Here is a 22,687-nt window from a genome sequence, read left to right as displayed (position 1 = left end):
TTTTTTTCATCCTCAACAGCAGATGCAATAATTTGATTAGCTGTTGATGGTCTTTACACACTGCAAAGTCCTTTTTTGATTTTCTTAATTTTTCAACTCCAGGCATTGTCTTTGCAAGTTTTAAAATACATTTTGTGAGATTTTTTTCCTATTAAATGTCTATATACTGTTATTTGTAATGGTTGTCACCTCTTCAAATAAATTCTTAATTGTTTGGTGCCATCTAGTGTTAAAACGTGTGCACTGCAACGTCGTCATTCTATTGTTGGGACGTATTTTCTTTTAAACATTGCGTGTTATTGACCCTGAACATTTATACAGTAGTATAATTTTGGAAAAATGTTCAATAAAGTAATTGTGTTCTAAGGAAGACTTAGTCAGGTGTTGTTTTTGTGTCTCTACCGCTGGTTAACCGTTGACCTGCCCGTGTTTGGACGGAGCGCGTTTCCATGGCAACCCGGGTCTGCTGCCCTCCCGAGCCGCTCAAACGGGGCTCAAACCCCGGTTTATCCCCTCAAACTACACTGCAGGAACTTTTTGGAGGCAACTATGTGTGACAACGTTTCACTAGGTAAGAATGATCTTACTCTTTCAACTTTTGAAGTTTATTTGTTCTCTTGAACTGATTTTTTTTCTTTCTTTTTTTTCTGATTTCTTTTCAAGTTTTTCTCTGTGCAGACTTCCCTCACCTCACTGCTGGCAACTTTGTGAGTGCACGTCTTGAATAGCAGCATTTCATAACTTTATCATTTATAATAAGTTGATGTATCCTAGTTTGACCCTGCCTGGCTCCACCTGACCAGTGTTTTCTTGTCCCCAGGAGAGCTGCCTGGCCTCCGACCACGACCTGGTTAACTCCTTCAATGATTTCTTAAGGCTGCCGGTAATGTCGGGCTCATGTTTACTTTACATTATCTCCCACTGATGTTTCCTTACATTCAGTACTGGGTATGAGGGGTGATGCCATCCCCCCTGAAATAAAAACGGTCCAAATCATCCCCCCTGTAAAACTGCCATCCCCCCTTTCCATCTCTTATGTCATTTCATCAATGAATGTGGTTTTACTGCTATTTCAACATTTAGAGTCATCACCAGAAAAATAACTTATTTGACAATTTTCACCTGTTTCAAGTAAATTTTCACTTGAAATAAGTAGAAAAATCTCCCATTGGGACAAGATTTATCTTCTCATTACAAGCAAAAAAAATCTTGTTCCACTGGCAGATTTTTCTACTTATTTCAAGTGAAAATCTACTTGAAACAGGTGAAAATTGTTTTTTTCCAGTGATGAGTCTTGTTTTAAGTGTAATGAGATTGTTTTACTAAAATGAGACATTTTAACTAGAAATAGGACAAATATTCTTAAGATTTTTAGTTTTTGCTGTGATCCATTTTACTTATCCTGTGAAGGACAGTCATATTGATCAGTTCAGAAAAGTGTTTTTTATTGTTGTGTTTTGATGTATTTGATGTAAGCCCAGTGGATATTTAAAGCTTACAGAAGGCTGCATTTAACTGCTGCTATGTTATTCCTGCAGTATTTCTGCAGGTGTTTTGGTCACTGCTATTATTTGTAATATATTATATTATTTGTAATCAGGTATTGGTACATAAACATTCACAGATAGTTAGACATCATTTGAGAATTAGACATAAGAGACGTAATTTAATAACAATTTTTGTTTGTCTCTTTTTGAAAATTGAGAGAGATCCAGACTCTTTTATAGCAACTATCAGTCTCATTCCAAATTTTTGGACCTTTACAGGTTCCACTGAAACTTGTACATTTCAGTTTCCTTTTCTTTCCCTTTAAAAGCGGTTTTCCCCTTGTGGTGTGTTCATGAGTGGGAGCATAAATTGGGATGAGATGACAGAGTCTGTCATTGAGTCTAAACACTACGTTATACATTACGCAGGCATTGTGGAAAATGTTACACTCAGTAAGTTTCAGAAGCTTATATCCATAAAAAAGAGGATCAGAGGGAGCATTAAATTTGCTCCATGATATAACTCGGATCACTTTCTTTTGTAAGATCTGTAATTTGTCAATTGTCCTTGGCTTGTCCAGTGTTTCTCGGAGGCTGTGCAGTATAACCAGGGCAGCGGGCTGTTTGAGCTGGAGACCGGGGCCGCTGAGAGCGTCTCCAGAACCATCGGAACCGTCCTCAGAGAGGTCCGGGCTGACCCCACCGTGCTGGCCAGGACCCCCCCAGTAGACAACCACTACACCGTCTTTGTACGTCACAGTCAGTCTGGAGATGAGTGGGCTTGATTTAACCAACCTTTGTTCTGTTCCCTGGTTTTGCCTTATTTAAGTTACTGTTTAGAGGTTTGGGGAAATGCATATAAACGTTCACTGCAACCACTATTCATACTGCAGAAAAGAGCCATAAGGATGATTCAGAATGCTGGTTTTTATGAACACACCAATTCATTATTCTTCAATTCTAAAATAATCACATTTTTTGACATAGTGGAATTCCAAACAGCACAATTCATGCTAGGAACAACTTATTACCATCTCACTTACAGGAAATGTTTTATGACAGAGAGGGGAGGTATAATGTAAGGGGTACTCTAAATTTTAGGACTTGCAGAGCACAAACAACAATGAAAAGATTCTATATCAGTCAGAATGGATTCAGAATTAAAACAATGTCCAAACATTAACCAGTTTAAAAAAAACACGACACAAGGTACAAAGAGGTGTGTGTGTGTGTGTGTCTGTCTGTCTGTCTGTCTGTCTGTCTGTCTGTCTGTCTGTCTGTCTCAGATGGAGTTAATATAGAGATAGTATGGTGTAAATAAGTATATTTATATGGGTGTACCCATATTGTATGTGTGTACAAATATATAGAAATACTCAACTATGTGTATGTATAGGTAAGTGTGTGAGTACAATTATAGTTAGTTATTGTAAATATGTGTTAATAAATGATTAGTGAATGGGGGTAGGATTAAATAAGTTTACACTTCCTACTCCTTTTTGCACATGTAATTAAGATATTAAGTGTTAAAGTATGAAATTCTTTGTTTTGTTGTTTTTTTTTTGTTTTCTTATCTTCTCTTTAATTGTTGTCTTTTACATGTACAAAATAAATCAAATCAAACCTCACCCGGACCTTCACAGCATCTAGATGAACAAGGAACTCAGTGGATCAAGAGAGAGAAGTTACCCTTTTACCTTCAGAGTGACTGCTATTTTGAATACAGGTGATACACGTGGATTTAAAACAAAACTGAATGTGCTGTAGTTTTAATCTTGTGGTTACAACACTTGTAATTTATTAGAGTCTTCAGTTGTTCATCTTAAGATCAGCAGCTTGTATTTTATCTGTGTAGCTCTCCTATAATCTACAAAAGTTACTCCCCCCTCTTTTAATCCCAGAAAAAAAAGAAGCTAAAAGAAAAAAATATATGAACAATAATTCTAATGATTAAAAAAACCAACCTGCCCTTTATTTGACTTCCAGATCTTCCACCTCTTTTACAACCCTTCCAAGACTGATTTGGTGTAACAACCGGTTCTTTATTTCTAGCCCTGTTGGCATTGTGTCAACACCTGAATCCTTCAGACGAGTAAGCAGCTAAAACATGTGTTTACATGCTGACCATCAGCTGGACAGGGTACTTGTGTTCTCTAGTAAGAAAACCTTCAATGGTCACAAGAGTTTTTATTGTTTTTGTGTAAATAAAATGATCAAAACATAAGATTGAAAGAGGGAGTTTTAACTTTGGCACACGACTTTAACCATCCTTAATCATTACACTGAACGCTCAGCTCAAGACTAGGTCTGTTTACTAGTCTGTAAATGTTATGGACAGATTTAGTGTTCACTCACCAGATTATGACGATTTGTTTTCTCTCCATTTGTTTCATTCTTTATTCATCGTGTGAGAAACATAATCACCACATCAGCTTCCTGGCACTAATATTTCACCTGCACCTAACAATTGTTCATATATTACAGCAATCAGGTTTGATGGCATTCATGAAGTACAGAAGTAAAACATGTTTTTTGTTGTCGTTTTCCCCCCAGACTCGACAAGCTCTTGTTTCAGCAGAAGCTTGAGCTGTCCAAGTGCAAGAGCAGCTCAGGTAGAGGCGTCCGGTCCCGTCCAGCGTCCCGTCCACCGTCCCCTCGCCCAGGTGAGTGTGGATATTTAGGAGGGGTGTAACGATACACTAATCTCATGATACGGTACGATACACGATATTGAGGTCACGATAACGATACGATATTATAGCAGTATTTTTTTAACAACCTTGAATGAGGAACATGTGACTGGAAAAAATGGTCTTTTATTTGAAAAACACAGAATACAAACCAATGCTGTGCATTTGCCCTATTGTTCCAGTTTGTAATGCTTTATAACTGTTTATTATGTTTGGCCAGGCCAACCATTTTCCACAAACTGAACTAAAGTAAATGTCAGGTTTGCATTATGCATCTTCAGTTTCATACAAGTACAAATATTTTACCACAAACTGAATAGTTTCTCTCATGTATGACTTGACTTTTTTCTTTTCCAGAAATTTAACAACTAAAATTGAATAAATAAATAAAAGTAAATAAATAACCTATGAAAATTCCCAAACTCCAAATGCAACATGACTGTTATTTATCTTCTGACAGAGCTCAGAGCTTCACCTGCTCCAGCCTGAGGCTGAGTAATGAATCCTGTTATCGTTTCATCCTCACACCTTTGGGGACGACACAATCTTTACATCATGAAGATTGATTCCTGCTCAGCTTAGGAGTAAAAGTTTGGCGCTCAAATCCCCCCAAGAGTCCCGTGATCGGGACCGCAAAACGGTGCTAGTTTCTTCTGAGCGTAGTAAGATTAACAAGATTTAACATATATAAAGTGGTCTCCCCCCAGCCTGCCAACTCAGAGAAAGAGGAAAGCAACCAAATTCTGCAGTGTCTGTACAGCCGCCCGGATGAGTCGTCCAGTGTGATGTGGATCTACGAGCCAATAAGATTGTGCTCCCGTCGCTACATAACGACGGGAGCGATTTACATCGGTTGTCCTCCGATGCGTGAAACCACGCCCACAACTAACTCCGCTGGCCGGAGCTTCCACCATTTTTCCGTAGTGGTGTAACGCGTCATTCAGGCAGCCAATCAGCACAAAGCCTCATTATCATAGCCCCGCCCACTTAGAATCCTGCATAGATAATGAGGTTAGAGAATGGGAAGATAAAGACATGGTTTAGAGGCTGAATTTCTAATTTATTTAGCAAAAACAATCAAAAGCTTGTTTTTAAGACATTCAAGGCCTGTTAAAATAGGGATTAGATTCCATAATAGGTCCCCTTTAAAAGAGTCTCTGGCAGTGAGTTGAGCTCTTCCTGCCACGTGTGTGTTGTGGTGTGGAGCAGGACGGGGGGGTTGTGTTGTTCTTTTCAGGATTCTTCACACGTCTTCAGCTGACACGAGCTAGAACTGCATCCAGGCCCGTCCAGTTCCCCGTACCACGGTCTCCATGGAGAATACGTGGCCCTGCATTAATGCTCCCATCGCAGTGACGCGCAGACAAAGCCACATTCCCACAGACCCCGGCTGCCGAGCTGCGGCTCCCTCCTGCCTTTGGTCTGCAGTACAAATGCCCGTTTCTTCTGAGAGACAAATATCAGAAGAATGATTTCTCTAACCACAATATGCATTCACACAGCGTGATGATCCATCCGTGATGCTTCTGATCAAAGAGACATCAGTGCTGCCTCTAGACCACTTTTAGTTAACACTTCTCGTTTGAACAGTCGAGATTTAAGTGGTATTTGGACATTTAGCGTCGTATCATAAAGTGTTAGACAAAGAATTTCCACATTAAAGACTCACTCATGCGGTTATATTAGTTATTATACAGGACTGTGTCAGAAAATTAGAATATTGTGATAAAGTCCTTTTATTTTCTGTAATGCAAAAATGTGATACATTCTGGATTCATTACAAATCAACTGAAATATTGCAAGCCTTTTATTATTTAAATATTGCTGATCATGGCTTACAGCTTAAGAAAACTCAAATATCCTATCTCAAAAAATTAGAATATTCTGGGAATCTTAATCTTAAACTGTAATATTAAAATAATAAAAGGCTTGCAATATTTCAGTTGATTTGTAATGAATCCAGAATGTCTGACATTTTTGTTTTTTTTATTGGACTACAGAAAATAAAGAACTTTATCATATAATATTCTAATTTTCTGAGACAGTCCTGGACTTGATACGTAGCTGTTTAGGGGATGATAGATCACAGGTAGCCAGGCTTGAAGACTTTTGTCTTTTCATATGCAAAATAAAAAAGTAAAAGATTGATTTTATATGCATTTTCCATATTTTTAATATTGTTTTTCTTCACTATACTGGGTCCATGGCATAGAAAATGCACCTTCTCCTCTCTGTCCTCATCAGACGTCTCCCTCTGTCACCTTAAATGTGAGCAAAGTCAGGATCTGCACAGCTCTCAAACTGATCTGAGCCTCTCCGTCACGGGCGCATCAACAGCCTCTCACGAAGACCAACATCTCAGGCCGTCTCAGGGGGAGTGCTGCCAGATGTTTGGTTCTGCTGAACAGCAGCCGGAGTATCTGGATGCAGTCAGCATGGTGGGAGGTCTGCACCTGGTTAACACAAACGACTCTGTCAACAAGTCAGGACACCAGGAGGAGGCAAATACAGATCTGAATGAGAAGAACAAGGGCAGCAGGGTGAGAAATCAGGAAAATAGCCCTGATTTCTGTCGGGATGACAGGCCAGACTTTAATGCATTCAAAGAGTTTTTGCAAGGAAGACAAGGAGCGAAGCTACTTGGCCTCTGGATGGATGTAGAGAGACTAAAAGCTGCACAGCACAGAGGCAGGAAAAAGAGGTAACCTCCATCCAGAGACACCTTTATGTATTCAGATTGATGCACAGCTATCTAGTGTCGCTCAGCCCTGATGGATCAATGTCACAGTCTACTGTAGGTTCTTTGTAAGATGTGATAATGGATGGGATTTGGTTGCAGGTATTTGGACCTCATGACGAGGAGGTACGTGCCGAGCAGCAGCAGCAGCAGTCTGAGTGCGGGGCAGCTGTCCAGCCTGGGCCTCGCTGCCTCTCCCTGCTGGACAGAGGAGAGACTGCTGTCGGTGCAGCCGCTCATCACACACGACCTGCTCAGCTACTGGTGAGATACATGTAGGAGAAACCTCACATATACACACAGTCTACTTTAGGGTTGAAAAACAGAATCATCCTGTATTTATAAAATAAAGTACACGTCCCGTATTGAGCTGAAAAGGGACGCACTTTGTCCCGTATTACTGTGAGAGTCAAAAAATATTCATAAAATGCCAATGGAAAATGGCATTGAGCTGCTGAGTTATTTTCTTCTGTTTTACTCCAACTGTAGCTACAGTCATGGCCTTTGAGGCACAAATATGTTTACAAGTTTTCTACAGACTTTCTGTTTGCACTTTTGTTATTGCACAAAAAATGTGAACGATTACAGAATGGATGTTCTGCTTTCTTTCTATTTTTTTATATTAATTTATACAATTTTAAGTTAAGCAGGACAGGTTTCTGTCCTGCTTGTGGGGAACTGAATAAAATAAACTTATTTTATTCAGTTCATTTTGTTATTTTGTATTAAAGTGAATTGCTGGATGATAATTTGTTTTCCATGTTTTCATGGCATTCAAAAATATGCTTCTAATTCAATTCAGGTTCGAGTCAAATAGTTAAGAAATTGTTTCACTCACAAAAAAAGGGGATAAAAAATGTCACCAGGCCAGGAAGGGTGAAGGTAATCAGGTCAGCCGGCCCTGCAGATGAAGTGTCCCTTATTTATTTTTCAGGGAGTTGGCAACCCTAGTCTGCTTACACATACAGTAAATAATCAACTCAAATATAGGGCATACTTATGGTGAATATTACATTGGATACACTGTATACTCTATATTGTATTATTTTCCCTCTAAACTCTGTTAGTTAATTTTGCTCCCTTGCTTCTCCCCACAGGGGTAATCAGTTCTGGATGAGCCCTCGTGTTGGGGAGGATGGGTCTGCCCACGTGGGTCTGCAGACAGTGGAGGATTGTTACTGCATAACTCCGTCTGTCCTCCAACCCGCCCCCCGCACCCCCCAGCGCCCCCACTCTGCCCCTACAGAGGTCAGCACGGGGGGCTGGCACCACGGCTGCTTCCTCTCTGCCCCACCGGCCATTAATGACCCCCTCGTTTCTGTTCTTTTAATAAACTTTGTTTATTGATTTTTAATACACACATTGACAATGATAAAGTGCATGTAAATGGCAGTAACATAAGAGCCAAAAAACAAACAAAGGAAGAAAAAAACAAAAAACAGTCAGCTTGGCCATATTTCACATATTACAGTGACAATAACCTCACTTTTCAAGTCAAAATAGAAATAAATAAATAAATGACAAAAGGTAGATAAAAATAAAGTGGAATCGTATTCCGGTGTAACTGGAACTTTCTCTGCTTAGGTAAAGAAAGGTCCCCACATTTCACTACATTTTCATCAGATTTTTTCAAGCCTCAAATAGTTGAAAATCTCCTTAATCCACAGTGTATGTGATGGCGGTGTTGGTGATTTCCACCTCATTAGAATAAGATGTCTAGCCAAAATGTGACAAAAGCGATCAAATCTGCTTTAAGTTTAAGCAAAGGCAGTTGAGAGACGCCAAACAACGCAGTAATGGGATTAGGCTCAATAACTGTCCCAGTTACCTCTGTCAAAGTATTAAAAATACTTATAAACGGATGTACATGACCAAAACATATGCACATGATCGGCTGGTGTTTGATGTTTCTTTCTTTTTTTCAATGAAACCCCTTGTGTGTCTTATATCAGCGCATTCATTAAGCAAAAACAGGATTTTTTCTGTTAATTTTACATGATTATAAACATTTAATTTAGACTATGAATCGAACAACACAAGCTATTTAACACAGTAAGACCTCAAGTTCCTTCTATACATGAAGACCCCCTTAACCTGATCGTTCAGGATTGTTGGATATCTCTGAATTTACCATTTTTGTATTTTTTTTTTTACATTTAAAGTTGTGTTCTTTTTTGGTCAGCTGCTCTCCAGCAGAGTTCGGTCTCTGTGCAGCAGAAACACGCAGAAGATGCTGGATGTTCTGTTTGTGGAGTCCCATTCGGGCTCATACTTCACACACTTCTGTGAACAATCTGGAAACCAGGTACAGCCTGTATGTTGATGCATGAAACTCCTTAAGAGTCTTACAGTAACACTATCCTGTGGAATGATTTCTTTCAACATGTTATACAATTTGAAACAGTGTAAATGGATAAAGGTGATTATGAATGTACGGCACCGTGAGGAAAATTAGCTTTACAATAATTCAACAAAGCTATCAGCCCCTTTCACACAGCCAGTTCGAGGCGGGAACGTTGCGCCTTTAAGCCGCCTCGCTGTTCTGTGTGAAAGTCACGGAGGCGGAATGGGGGGGCCAAGTGGCCCCACCAATAAGCCGGCAGCGGAGGTAGTCAGAAGCCCCTTTCACACAGAGATTCCGCAATATTGGTGTAAAGAAGTCCTGCCAATACGCCGCCTTTGTTGGTTCACACAGAACCATACAACGCCGGCATAACGCCGCTCCCGTCTGTAAATTCACACAGCATGCCGGCGTTCCGCAATCAGAGGCGTGACGACAGCGTCAGCGCTGGCCCCGGCTGGCCCCGGCATGCCGGCTGTGTCATTCACACAGACCCCGTTTCGTCTCTGTGACGGCTCTGTGACTACCTCCGCTGCCGGCTTATTGGTGGGGCCACTTGGCCCCCCCATTCCGCCTCAGTGACTTTCACACAGAACAGCGAGGCGGCTTAAAGGCGCAACGTTCCCGCCTCGAACTGGCTGTGTGAAAGGGGCTACAGAGACGAAACGGGGTCTGTGTGAATGACACAGCCGGCATGCCGGGGCCAACCGGGGCCAGCGCTGACGCTGTCGTCACGCCTCTGATTGCGGAACGCCGGCATGCTGTGTGAATTTACAGACGGGAGCGGCGTTATGCCGGCGTTGTATGGTTCTGTGTGAACCAACAAAGGCGGCGTATTGGCAGGACTTCTTTACACCAATATTGCGGAATCTCTGTGTGAAAGGGGCTAGTAATAGAAGTCATGTCCTAAAAAAAAAAGCAACAAAAAAAACCTTTTCTTCAACATAAATTTACTTCCATCCCCTCTTTTTTATTTTCTTTCGTTTGGTCGTTGGATTTAAACTGATGTTTTAGTCTGGGCTGAAACAAGGTCTTCTCTCCATTTCTTCTTCTTTTTTTAATCTCTTGTTTGAGATGTAGCTTGTGTGCTGAGATGCATTAGCTCAGTGACTGATCCTCCCTCAGTTCAGCCTCCACTTCCAAACCCAGCTCAATTCTTTGGATCAGACCACATTATGCCTGAATTCTGGTCTTTCACCAAATGTTCATTGTAGTTTTTCTGTAATGTTCTTTTTGGACGGCGAAAGCTTTTTCTTGGAAAGCCTCCTGTGCAGCTCGTTTTTGTTCCTCTCTGATTTTTAAACGCAGACTTTTGGTAGCAGCAGTTTCAGGAGTTAACTGCAGATCTTTTAAGGATATTTTACTGTATTGATGCATGAAATATTGAGCATTGAATCAAATTCTAATGTGGCTGATACTGGACAAACTGGCAGTCAGAGAAGGTTTAATTTACGGAGAAGTGATTCATGTGTAATAATTTGCAGATCTTGTCCACAACCCAACTCTAACCCGTAACTCTAACCCCAGAACAACTGTAGATCTGAGGTTTCCCACATGTTCCTCCTCAGTTGGAATCAAAGCTGTACTAAATGTTTGCACGTACTTATTTCATTTGATCTATTTATTCGTGAGAATTACTGGAAAGGGTTGGTTGTATGGATAATTCTGTTTAGTATCACCTTAATTAATAGAGTTTCAAATGTTTAAGCTCAAATATCTCTGGTTGAGTTTATTTACATAACTTTTTAACATATCTGTTGAGGCTGCTGTACTTTAACGGGTTTGTTTATTGTGTTTTTGTGTCAGTTGTGGGTGAACACGGTCTACTTGTGGGCAGACCTGCAGCATTACCACGAGCTGTTTGAGCAGGAGGAACTGAACCCCTACACGGTGCAACGAGAGGCTCAGGTGAACGAACACACACACACACACACACACACACACACACACACACACACACACACACACACACACACACACACACACACACACACACACACAGCTCTCCCCACACCCAACCCTCTGTTAAATAACAAAGATGGACAGCATAAGAAAATGTGACAGAATCCCGAAGAATGATGGCTTCAGAGGATTTGACATTCCCTCACACCTGCTCCTTCTTCATGCACCGCTGGCTCGTCTCTCGTTCCTCGCTCCGCTGCTCTCGTCAAAAACCACTCCCAGTTCTGGACGGAGGACTTTAAATAGCATTTCAAGATCCTTCCATCGTGCAGACGCCAGGAGGCTTTAATGAAGGACATTTATGTGGTGTGATGGCGGCACTGATGGGGGGGTGGAGGGTACCAGGTACCAGGCGAGGGGGTGTTACAGTAACACAAATATAACACAGATGTACCTGCTGATGAACGTATGAACAGATAGGATACCAGGGTCGGCACAATACAGTTAGTCTTTTCTGTTTTCATTTCTTGTTTTCTGGGTTACTTTTCCAACATTTCCACCGAGAGTAAAGGTGGACAGGAGGCTTCACTAGGGTCCCGAGTGTGATGTGCATTCAGTCCATATTACTCTTGAGCACATAGAGAATTGACCTTGATATCTGATAAATAGTTGACAAAGAAATAATAATAATGAGGTGCATGTTGTAGTAATTGTTAAAGGAAAGAAAGAAAATGTTCATAATATGAAAAGATTTTCTTTTACAACATTCATGTGCATCACCCATTTGTACCAATACTTGTCAAATGTATCTGCGCAGAGTCTGAGAGAAAAGCAGTTCCATGACAAACATCTCCTTTACAATTGTTACCCACTCTCTTTTTGTTTGTGGCTCTTTTTTTTTAGCCATTTCCTCGTTATTGTTTTCTTGGAAGCTACTAGCAGGGGCGTTTCTTGGGACTGAGAACATTGGGGGCTGAGCCCAGACCCTTATAGGGAAGCCTATGGGATCTACCTGGGGAAAAAAGCTCAATGCTTTCTTGAGCCTTATTGCGTCTTGTCTACAGCCAAACACTGCCAAAATGTACCAGAATGAAACATATTATATTGATAGAAACAGGATGATTCACTTATAGATAACACAGGAATTAAAGCAAAAGAGGTTGCCACCTTTCAGAAATAGAAATAAAGGACGCCCTGATTTCAGCAGCGCAGGAGCCAAAAAAAAGCCCCAAAACTGCATAAAAATGTGTTTATTTTATATGAAAAAACGTGTTCTTTAATAGCATTGAACTTGCATGACTGTACAGACAGCCAACCATATAGCAGCTGAAATAGCTGCCTATGCTATGTATGTCCACATCAGCCAAGGTGTAGAATATTGCTTCAGGTGAAGAATATGGTGTAAAAGTTAACTTATTTCAATAATTCAACTATAATATGGTGTAAAAGTTAACTTATTTCAATAATTCAACTATAATATGGTGTAAAAGTTAACTTATTTCAATAATTCAACTAGAATATGGTGTAAAAGTTAACTTATTTCAATAATTCAACTAGAATATGGTGTAAAAGTTAATTTATTTCAATAATTCAACTAGAATTTGGTGTAAAAGTTAACTTATTTAAATAATTCAACTAGAATATGGAGTAAAAGTTAATTTATTTCCATAATTCAAATAGAATTTGGTGTAAAAGTTAACTTATTTCAATAATTCAACTAGAATATGATGTAAAAGTTAAATTATGTCAATAATCCAACTAGAATTTGGTGTAAAAGTTAACTTATTTCAATAATTCAACTAGAATATGGTGTAAAAGTTAATTTATTTCAATAATTCAACTAGAATATGGTGTAAAAGTTAATTTATTTCAATAATTCAACTGGAATATGGTGTAAAAGTTAATTTATTTCAATAATTCAACTTAAAAGGTGAAACTAATATATTACCTAGTCTTATTACATGCAAAGCAAGATATAGTGGAACCTTTGTTATAATTTTGATGATGGAATTTTTGAATTATTGATTTCATAAAATATTCTCTAATATATTTTTTATTTGGGGTTTTCATAAACTGTGAGCCATAATCAGAGAGCAGCGTCTTGCTGGTGCAGCAAACTGCTGGACGCAGATGCGTGACGACGGACACTGGCTGATTTATGGTCTGCGTTGCACCAAAGCAGAGCTTACCGCGTATAGTAAGCGGGCACGCGAACGAGCGTCGCCGCGTACCCTACGCCGTTGATTTAACGCGGAACCATAAATCAGGCTTAACGCGGTCGAATTTGTCAGTTTTCTTTTCGTCTTTTCAACTGAGCACGCAAACACAAACTGAGGATGCAATGCTTGCTTATGCACCATCGTAGAACCGGGCCTGGCATAATATATGTCCGTATTGGTTCAATACGGAACTTTTAATTACCAATTCCAAACCCCTACCTGGAGGTGAAGCCCGAGTCCTCCCCGCAGCGCTGTCTGGCACATAGAAAGATCTCACAGACGCAGCAGGTCCTGTTGTCCCGCCACAAAGATTTTGCTGGCCTTAATGTTTCCTGTGTTTTATTTTGTTATTATTGATCAATTTAGTGTTGATGTGTGTGTGTGACAGACGTGTGTATGGGGGGTTAATGAAAATACGGGACAAATTGCGTCCCGTATTAGTTCAATACGGACGCAATCCATCTCTCTGAGGCTACGTTCACACTGCAGTTCCCAAGTGACCCAAATCCGATTTTTTGCTCATATGTGACTCAGATCTGATTTGTTTATGACAGTGTGAACAGCACAAGTCACATGGAATCTGATCTTTTCAAATCAGATTCAGGTCGCTTCCATATGTGGTTCTAAATCGGATACAGGTCTGATGTTTTGCAATGCGACCTCAGTGTGAACAGCCAGGTCGGAATTAATGCGACTTTGACGTCACACGCAGAGCCCCGAGCCGCGGGGAGAGACACGGGAGACGGCGGGGGTCCCTCCGGGCCGCCTCCTCCCCTCCTCCGCCTCTCCTCATCCCCTCCCCACCGCTCACCTCTTTTTCGCCTACAACCTCAGATCAGACAAGACAACCCGCTGAATTTAAGCATATTACTAAATAAAGAAGCCAAGGATTCAAATCAGCGAAGCGGTCGTGGTCGCATAACCTGCCCGTTTTACAGCGAGCTGGACCGTGTGTTAGGTGATAAACCAGCTGAACGCCGGAGAGCAGAGCTGACACTCCGGGGAGCGGAGCTAGAGCCCTGCTATAGCGGGACTGTTTTCTTCATCCTGCTCCCGCTGCATTTCTGACCATTACCCGCACCCGCAACGTGTGTGTTCCACTCCCGCCTGCACCCGCAGTGTTTTCATCCGCTCCCGCAAAACTCTGAGAATTCATGCCCGCATAATGATAGAGATGCAAGAGAAACGTCCTTGACAAATCTATCTGATTTAATGTTAACATGATAATTGTGGAGCTTGATGGATAATTGGCAGTTCATAGGCACCTGACTGAAAGTTGGATGCAAATCCATCAGTCATCGTCACACGCCTCTGCGCATGCGGGTCAGTTCAGGGCCGCGATGCGTTCACACTCGAGTCGGATATAGGACACATTTTAAAAGATAATGTGAACAGCCACACAAAAAAATCGGATATGGGAAAAAATCGGAATTGAGCATTAAGGACTGCAGTGTGAACGTAGCCTGATTGGTCTTGGTGTCTCGACGTCATCCCCTGTTGCATTCACTGATAATGGAAAACTACAACTTCTTTAGTGACTCGTAATGTACAGTTATGATTTTTTTCTTCTGAAGTTGAATTATCCGGGGCTAAAGAAAAAACGTCCGGGGCTGAAGCCCCGGATGCCCAGGCCAGGCGAAGCCACTGGCTACTAGTAATATTTTAAGGAGGTATTTGTCTGAGGTATTTAGTTTAGTTGGTATATTTCACAGATATATTGTACAGAAATTCTCTCACTCACTCACTCATCTTCTTCCGCTTATCCGTTCCCGGGTCGCGGGGGCAGCAGCCTCAGCAGGGATGCCCAGACTTCCTTCACCCCAGACACTTCCTCCATCTCTTCCTCCATCTCTTCCTCCAGCTCTTCCTCCAGCTCTTCCTCCATCTCTTCCTCCAGCTCTTCCTCCAGCTCTTCCTCCAGCTCCTCCGAGGGGAGTCCGAGACGTTCCCAGGCCAGCCGAGAGACATAGTCTCTCCAGCGTGTCCTGGGTCTTCCCCGGGGTCTCCTCCCGGTGGGACATGCCTGGAACACCTCCCTAGGGAGGAGGGACATGCCTGGAACCCCTCCCTAGGGAGGAGGGACATGCCTGGAACCCCTGCCTAGGGAGGAGGGACATGCCTGGGACACCTGCCTAGGGAGGAGGGACATGCCTGGAACACCTCCCTAGGGAGGAGGGACATGCCTGGAACACCTCCCTAGGGAGGAGGGACATGCCTGGAACACCTCCCTAGGGAGGAGGGACATGCCTGGAACACCTCCCTAGGGAGGAGGGACATGCCTGGGACACCTGCCTAGGGAGGAGGGACATGCCTGGGACACCTCCCTAGGGAGGAGGGACATGCCTGGAACACCTCCCTAGGGAGGAGGGACATGCCTGGAACTCCTCCCTAGGGAGGCGTCCAGGAGGATCCGGTACAGATGCCCAAGCCACCTCAGCTGACTCCTCTCAATGTGAAGGAGCAGCGGCTCGACTCCGAGCTCCTCCCGGGTGACTGAACTCCTCACCCTATCTCTAAGGGAGCGTCCAGCCACCCTGCGGAGGAAACTCATCTCGGCCACTTGTATCCGTGATCTTGTCCTTTCGGTCACTACCCAAAGTTCATGACCATAGGTGAGGGTAGGAGCGTAGATTGACCGGTAAATCGAAAGCTTCGCCTTTCGACTCAGCTCCCTCTTCACCACGACGGTCCGGTACATCGACCGCATAACTGCGGATGCTGCACCGATCCGTCTGTCAATCTCACGCTCCATCGTTCCCTCACTCGTGAACAAGACCCCGAGATACTTGAACTCCTCCACCTGAGGTAGGACTTCCCCACCCACCCGGAGAAGGCATGCCACCCTTTCCCGATGGAGAACCATGGCCTCGGTTTTGGAGGTGCTGATTCTCATCCCTGCCGTGTCGCAAACCGCCCCAGCACATGCTGAAGGTCCCGGTCTGATGAAGCCAACAGGACAACATCATCTGCAAAAAGCAGAGATGAAATCCTGAGGTTCCCAAACCGGATCCCCTCCGGCCCCTGGCTGCGCCTAGAAATCCTGTCCATAAAAATTATGAACAGGACCGGTGACAAAGGGCAGCCCTGCGGAGTCCAACATGCACCGGGAACAAGTCTGATCTACTGCCGGCAATGCGAACCAGACTCCTGCTTCGATCATACAGAGACCGGACAGCCCTTAGTAGAGGGCCCCGGACTCCATACTCACTGAGCACCCCCCACAGAATGACACGAGGGACACGGTCAAATGCCTTCTCCAGATCCACAAAACACATGTAGACTGGTTGGGCAAATTGCCATGAACCCTCGAGCACCCTGCGGAGGGTATAGAGCTGGTCCAGTGTTCCACGACCGGGACGAAAACCGCATTGTTCCTCCTGAATCCGAGGTTCAACTATCGGCCGTATTCTCCTCTCCAGTACCCTGGCGTAGACTTTCCCGGGGAGGCTGAGAAGTGTGATCCCCCTATAGTTGGAGCACATTCTCCGGTCTCTCTTTTTAAACAGAGGGACCACCACCCCGGTTTGCCACTCCAGCGGTACTGTCCCCTTTCTCCATGCGATGTTGCAGAGGCGTGTACAGAATGTACAATGTACAGAAATTATGTTCAAATTCTTCTGATGTTATTTCTCGCTAATAAGATTGGATTGCCTGGCAATTCCAAAATCTGTGAAGTGGTTTTGAGTGTAAACGTTAACTCCTCTCCTGTCGTCTCTCCTCTCCTCCAGCTCCTGTACTCCACCTACATCAGCAGCTTTGCCAGGAGGAGCGTGGAGGTGGACGAGCAGCTCAGGGTGCAGGTGTACAGCAGACTGTTCCCTGCTGCTGAGGAGTTTGTGATGTACGTGTACGACAGGCTGCTGCCTGTGTTTGAGGAGCTGTTCGACAGGGTGGAGGAGCACGTGCTGAAGCTCCTGCTGGAGCCGTGGATGCTGCTGGTCAGCAGGGACAGAGAATCCTTCCAGCAGGTGAACACCTGGAGCCAGCACCTTCCTTAGGAAGGCTTTAGTCTAATGGCGCTTTTGCATTAGTACCGCCTTAACTCGGTTCTACCCGCCACGGCCCTGTTTTGCGCTTTTGCACTAGGAGCTGAGGCAGGTAGAGCCGCTCCAAGCCGATACTCTTTCTGTAACCATTCTGGTGAGGTTCTAATCAGGGCTGAGCAGGGACTATTTCTGACGTCACCACCCTCCGCGCCAGTGATTGGTCGGGGGCGGGGCCGTCAAACGTTTGAATCAGGAAGCGGGAGTCAGTGCGAGAGCGACCAGCGGCTCGCGGCGATTTTATTAAACAGCACAAACGTCTGTTTGGTGATCCAACTCTGAGGTGCAGATGTTCATAAACCTGGGGGCTGACGAGAGAATTAAAATATTTTGTGTTTTTTATACACTGGTGACAAACACAGGAAATTATTTCATTCCTTATTATTATATCATTACTCAACATTTAATCTACTCCGACAGGTTGTTAAAGGAAAAATGTTAAAAAAATGTTGGTCTCATATTAAAAGAGACATTTTTCAGAAATATTTTTATGTCCTTTTTTGCGTATTTTATACATTGGTGACATTGGAGAAAAAAAAGTCATATGTATGCAGAGTAAACCAAAGAGAAATGTATCAAAAAAACATAATTAATGTAAATTTTTTCAATTAAAGACTATATTGGTGCTAGTACGTACGGGTCGGGGGGCCCGGCTGGTCTTAGACACAAGTAGGGGGGGCTGCAAGGAAAAAAGGTTGGGAACCACTGGTCTAACAGACTGATAACTTGTTTATTTTTCGACTATAAAATATCAGATATGCTGTAAAAAGAGAACCCAGAACCCTTTAAATATTCTGTCAAAGCAAGAAACACAACCGTTTCCTACATTTAAGAGCCTGGAAGCAGCAACTGAGCACTTTAACAGCTAAGGTAATGGTGGAGTGTGTGCAGGTGTGTGTGCAGGAGGAGGTGCGCTGCGTCGACACCCAGGAGTTCAGGGAGCTGCAGAGTCTTTACGAGGAGCTGGACCGACAGCTGCAACAGGTGTGTGAGCATCAGGCAGCTCCAGCAGGGCTTTGATGGGCTGGAATTAGACTTTAACAGTGAACCCATGAACTAATAACTGACACTCATGTTGTAGCAGATGGAGGAGTCCCAGCGCTCTGCTCAAGCTAACGCTCTTGACTCCAGCGTGTCCTCACGTTACCAGAATGACCTGCTAGAAACCGTCCTGGGTCAGTGTGGGAAGACTGGCCACTTCCTGTCCTTCCTGCAGAGTCACGGGGCCAGGTGAGCTGTGAGAGGAGTAAGCTTTTGTCCTTAGACCTCCATCATCTCGTTCATTTGATGAACAAGCAAGGTGAGGCAGCGTTCAGTTATTCTGCTCCTCACCGGTGGAACAAACTTCCTGTAGACCTGAGGTCTGCTCCAACTGTAGACCCTTTAAATCAGGGTTAAAACATTACTGTTTACTCAAGCATACTCTTGAATTAAATACTTACCTGCTGGACTCTACTGCCTTTACTTTTTAACAACTTGTGCTTTTTATTATTTTAGCTCTTTTCTTATTTCATTTTATTTGTTATTTAAGCGTACTCTTAAATTAAATACTTATGATTTTTGAAAACTGTGCCAAGTTATGGATAAGCCCTGAATGCAGGAAATATGACGTAGAATTGTCAAATTGGTTTAATTCACCGTACGAATTGTTACAGATTACTTTTGTAATACTGTATTTGACCCGGTCTTTGTACGTTTCGTATAGAAAGGTAATTCTTTACGTTTTAAGAATTTAATTTAATTTATTTTATTTAATAGGGACAATGCAGGTTTACATGTGATCACATTCACTCATTACAAACAAGCCAATGTGACTGATGTTCTGCATACAGAGAGTATAGCTATTGCTAGTTTCCATCTCCTGTCCCTAGTTAGGCTTTTAGTAAAAGAAAACGAAAGAAAGGAGAAAAAGAATACAAAAATACATTCAATTTTCAACATGCAAAGCTATATCCTATTTACAATTCTCAGCTTGCAAGAGAGCACCCTATTAGCGGTTACAGGTGATTAAAAATGCGTACATTTCTGATTTTGCTTCAACCAGTCTTTGACATTTTTAGTAAAAACCTTAAAATCTTGAGTTGTTTTTATCTCAGTTGGCAGTGTGTTCCACATTTGAGAGCCCTTTATAGAGAACGCTGACTGCCCAAAGGAGGTCTTACGGCGTTCAACCTTACAGTTACCACTTGTTGTTCCCCTGGTGATCCTACCACTATTCTGCCTGCTAACTAACTTACATAAAACATCTGGTGCTAGGTTCTGTAGACACTTAAAAACCAGTTTGAGTGTAGAAAACTTTAAGAAATTATCAAAACTAAGCATGTTGTACTGTTTCAATATGTGACATTACAATAAAATGTACCTGCTGTACTCTACTGCCCTTACTTTTTAACAACTTGTGCTTTTTATTATTTTACCTCTTTTCTTATCATTTTATATCATTGTATTTGTTATTTAGTGTTTAATTGCGTCTTGCTGCTTTTAATGTTGATGTAAAGCACTTTGAATGACCTTGTGTTGAATTGTGCTATACAAATAAACTTGCCTTGCCTTCATTTCCTTTACTCTCTGCTAATGTGTGTTTCCTGCAGCCTCCACCTGCGGTGCTGGGCAGACCTGGAGCAGTACAGGAGGACTCCTCACACGGACCGGACCGCCAGGCAGCAGAGGTCGTCTTGTGTCGTCACTAAATACCTCAACGAGCGGTACTTCTTTGGCGCGGACAGTCCCGCCACAGCGGAGCAACAAGATGATGTACGCTGCTGAATCACATCATTTAAAAACAGTGACGTTAGATCTCAACCGCAGATGTTCCCATGTTGGTGCAGTTACGCAATGACGTGAGTTATTGTCAGCTACTTGGGAAAGCAACACAGAGACGAGGGTAAAAACAGGCTGTCTGTGACACGACAAGCTCCTGACGGGATCTGAACTCCAGCAGCGGCTTCAGCGTCCAAATCTGATAAACAAAGGCTGCTGCAGCTCTCACACAACCCTCCGTCTGCCTCTGATGCTCCGGCATCCTGCAGCCCGCCTGCTGACAGCTCTGACAGCCGGGTGTTGACGGGGATTCAGGGGCGAGACGAGATGGTGGGGATTAAAAGGAGAGGGAGGAGAACAGTATGGTTTGAAGCCAGAAAGACAGAGATCAGCTCCAGCAGCAGCAGTAAGATCTGGAGAGGAGGTTTCTGGATCCGGACATTACAGTACTGCAGGGGGGAGTACAGTTAGTGCCAGGAGATGGATGTGTAACAATACCACTGATGTGCCCCCTCTCTTTAAGGTAGTGGAGACGGTTGCTCCCTTGTATTTATTATCTGATATACACAGAGGTGTCTTCAGTATTCACATTCATTACTCAGGTAGAAGTATAGATACTAGAGTTTAAAATACTCCTGTAGAAGTTGAAGTATCAACTCAAGTTTTTTACTCAAGTAAAAGTATAAAAGTACTGGTTTCAAAACTACTTAAAGTATAAAAGTAAAAGTAATGTAAGGGGGAAAAAAGCCATTGAAAATGAATGCATCTTAGTATAATGCAAATATATTAAAGAACCATATATGTGTACTATTGAGCATTAACATGTGTTTCAGAGAGCAGGAGATATGATGACTAGTTGCCTATAAGTATTGTAATGGTGCAAAAAGTCAAACTTCATGTTCATGTTATCATTTATCCTAACCTTTATTGGAATGTACATCCAAGTTTAGTTGCAGGAATCTGAGGGAACGGATGTAAGAACAAAACTGGACAAGAACATCTGAAACAACCACAACCAAATTCACTCTATCCGGATGGAGCAATTTAACTGGATAGTTTTTTTTTAAAGGCCGAAATGAAATAGAGTAACGAGGCTGTTTTTAAAATGTAAAGAGTAAAAAGTATAGATAATTGCAAATGAAAATGTAAGGAGTAAAAATAAAAATTCATTACTCCAGTGAAGTATAGATAACCAAAATTTCCACTTAAGTAAGGTAACGAAGTTATTTGTACTTTGTTACTTGACATCTCTGCACAGACATGCCAAAGTCTAGAACCTCCATCAGCTCCAGAGTATTGCATGTCCAGCAGCTTATTTTAGGGCACTTGACTCAGTATTATCCAACAAAACCAATACACGTTGACATGACTGGTGCAAGATCTTTGTCGCTGGTCATCCTCGTCTCGTAAAAGCTCTCAGAACAATGATTAAAACTGCACCGCAGTGCCAGCTGTGGCGTTTCCAACCCTGTGAGTCCTTACACTCTGGCAGCTCCTCTCCCATGTTGCTGGTGCTTCTCCTCTCCGTGTGTGATGTGGAGAGACTGACAGCTTTACGGCTTTGGCCCTTCACTCCTTCAGTCAGTAAGTCATCCAGTCACAGAAAGTCTCCTTTTCATCTTCTCACTCCCACTCGGTAACACGACTGTTTCTCATTCCAAATGCCTGCGAGTGTATGTGTGCATGCATGCCTGCATGTGTGCAGGAATCACATGAAGGAAAGCATAAAGGAGACATGAAAAGGGAGAGATGGCCAAATCAACACATGAAGACAGAAAGCAGAGGGGGCGACGAGGAGAACAGAGAGATTGTGGGAATGATGAAGAGCCCAGCAGGAGTCTGGAAGGAGACCCTTTCTGAGGGTTTCTCCCTGTGGGGAGTTTCTCTAACCGTCTTTGCCTCTCGTCAGGGATCCTGGTGTGGTTCCCTACGTCCACATCTCCCCCTCACAGCTCCGTCTCCCCTCTGCTTGTCCAGGTGCTGTGCTCCACCGGGGGACGGGAGCGTCTGGCGTCGGAGTGTCTGTCGGACTCTGTCGTCGTGGAGATCCAGGGCATCATCAGGACTCACATTGAGGAGACGCTGCTGCCTTGGTTTCGGTCCAAATCCAAACCCAAGTCAAAGGTGGACATCCTGATTCCTCCAACATTAACTCACGGCTGATAGAACGCAGCTAGGTTTTAGTAAAGGATAACTGATATCAGTCGCATTGTTTTCTAACTGGGATTAATGACACTCAACATGTGTGAATCAACGTTTAGATGTAAATAGTTCTAGCAGCTTCTGTTGCAGCTTCTGTTGCAGCTTCCCAACTGAAATGTTTCAGCGGTTCATTGTGACCTTTGGTGCAGATTTTGGTCGTCAGAGGTCACGGGATCGTAGCAGGACAAAGGCCCAGTCCCAATACTCCCACTAGCCCTAAATTTTGCACGTTCCCGTGAGGGTAGTGGTGTTCCAATTCCTCTTTGCATCCAGGGGGAGTGGGGAAAACGAGGCTAGTGCTTATGA

General features: G+C 43.0%; 1 protein-coding gene across 1 annotated transcript in view; it reads left to right on the top strand.

Moving 5' to 3' along the window:
- The first annotated feature begins 549 nt into the window (after positions 1 to 549).
- The window catches only part of LOC133440582 (regulator of G-protein signaling 22), a 28,350-nt gene continuing 6,212 nt past the window's right edge, over positions 550 to 22,687 (top strand). The window contains exons 1-16 of the mRNA XM_061717898.1: positions 550 to 571; positions 679 to 707; positions 821 to 883; positions 2,069 to 2,236; positions 3,131 to 3,213; positions 4,041 to 4,150; positions 6,422 to 6,878; positions 7,017 to 7,178; positions 8,012 to 8,162; positions 9,097 to 9,219; positions 11,062 to 11,163; positions 17,105 to 17,344; positions 18,311 to 18,403; positions 18,501 to 18,649; positions 20,011 to 20,173; positions 22,157 to 22,303. Of these exons, the coding sequence (XP_061573882.1) occupies positions 550 to 571; positions 679 to 707; positions 821 to 883; positions 2,069 to 2,236; positions 3,131 to 3,213; positions 4,041 to 4,150; positions 6,422 to 6,878; positions 7,017 to 7,178; positions 8,012 to 8,162; positions 9,097 to 9,219; positions 11,062 to 11,163; positions 17,105 to 17,344; positions 18,311 to 18,403; positions 18,501 to 18,649; positions 20,011 to 20,173; positions 22,157 to 22,303 (2,262 nt within the window). The remainder of the gene's footprint in view (positions 572 to 678; positions 708 to 820; positions 884 to 2,068; positions 2,237 to 3,130; positions 3,214 to 4,040; positions 4,151 to 6,421; positions 6,879 to 7,016; positions 7,179 to 8,011; positions 8,163 to 9,096; positions 9,220 to 11,061; positions 11,164 to 17,104; positions 17,345 to 18,310; positions 18,404 to 18,500; positions 18,650 to 20,010; positions 20,174 to 22,156; positions 22,304 to 22,687) is intronic.

Source organism: Cololabis saira, chromosome 3 (assembly GCF_033807715.1).
Source record: "Cololabis saira isolate AMF1-May2022 chromosome 3, fColSai1.1, whole genome shotgun sequence".
NCBI lineage: Eukaryota > Metazoa > Chordata > Actinopteri > Beloniformes > Belonidae > Cololabis > Cololabis saira.
This window is presented reverse-complemented; position numbering and strand designations above follow the sequence as displayed.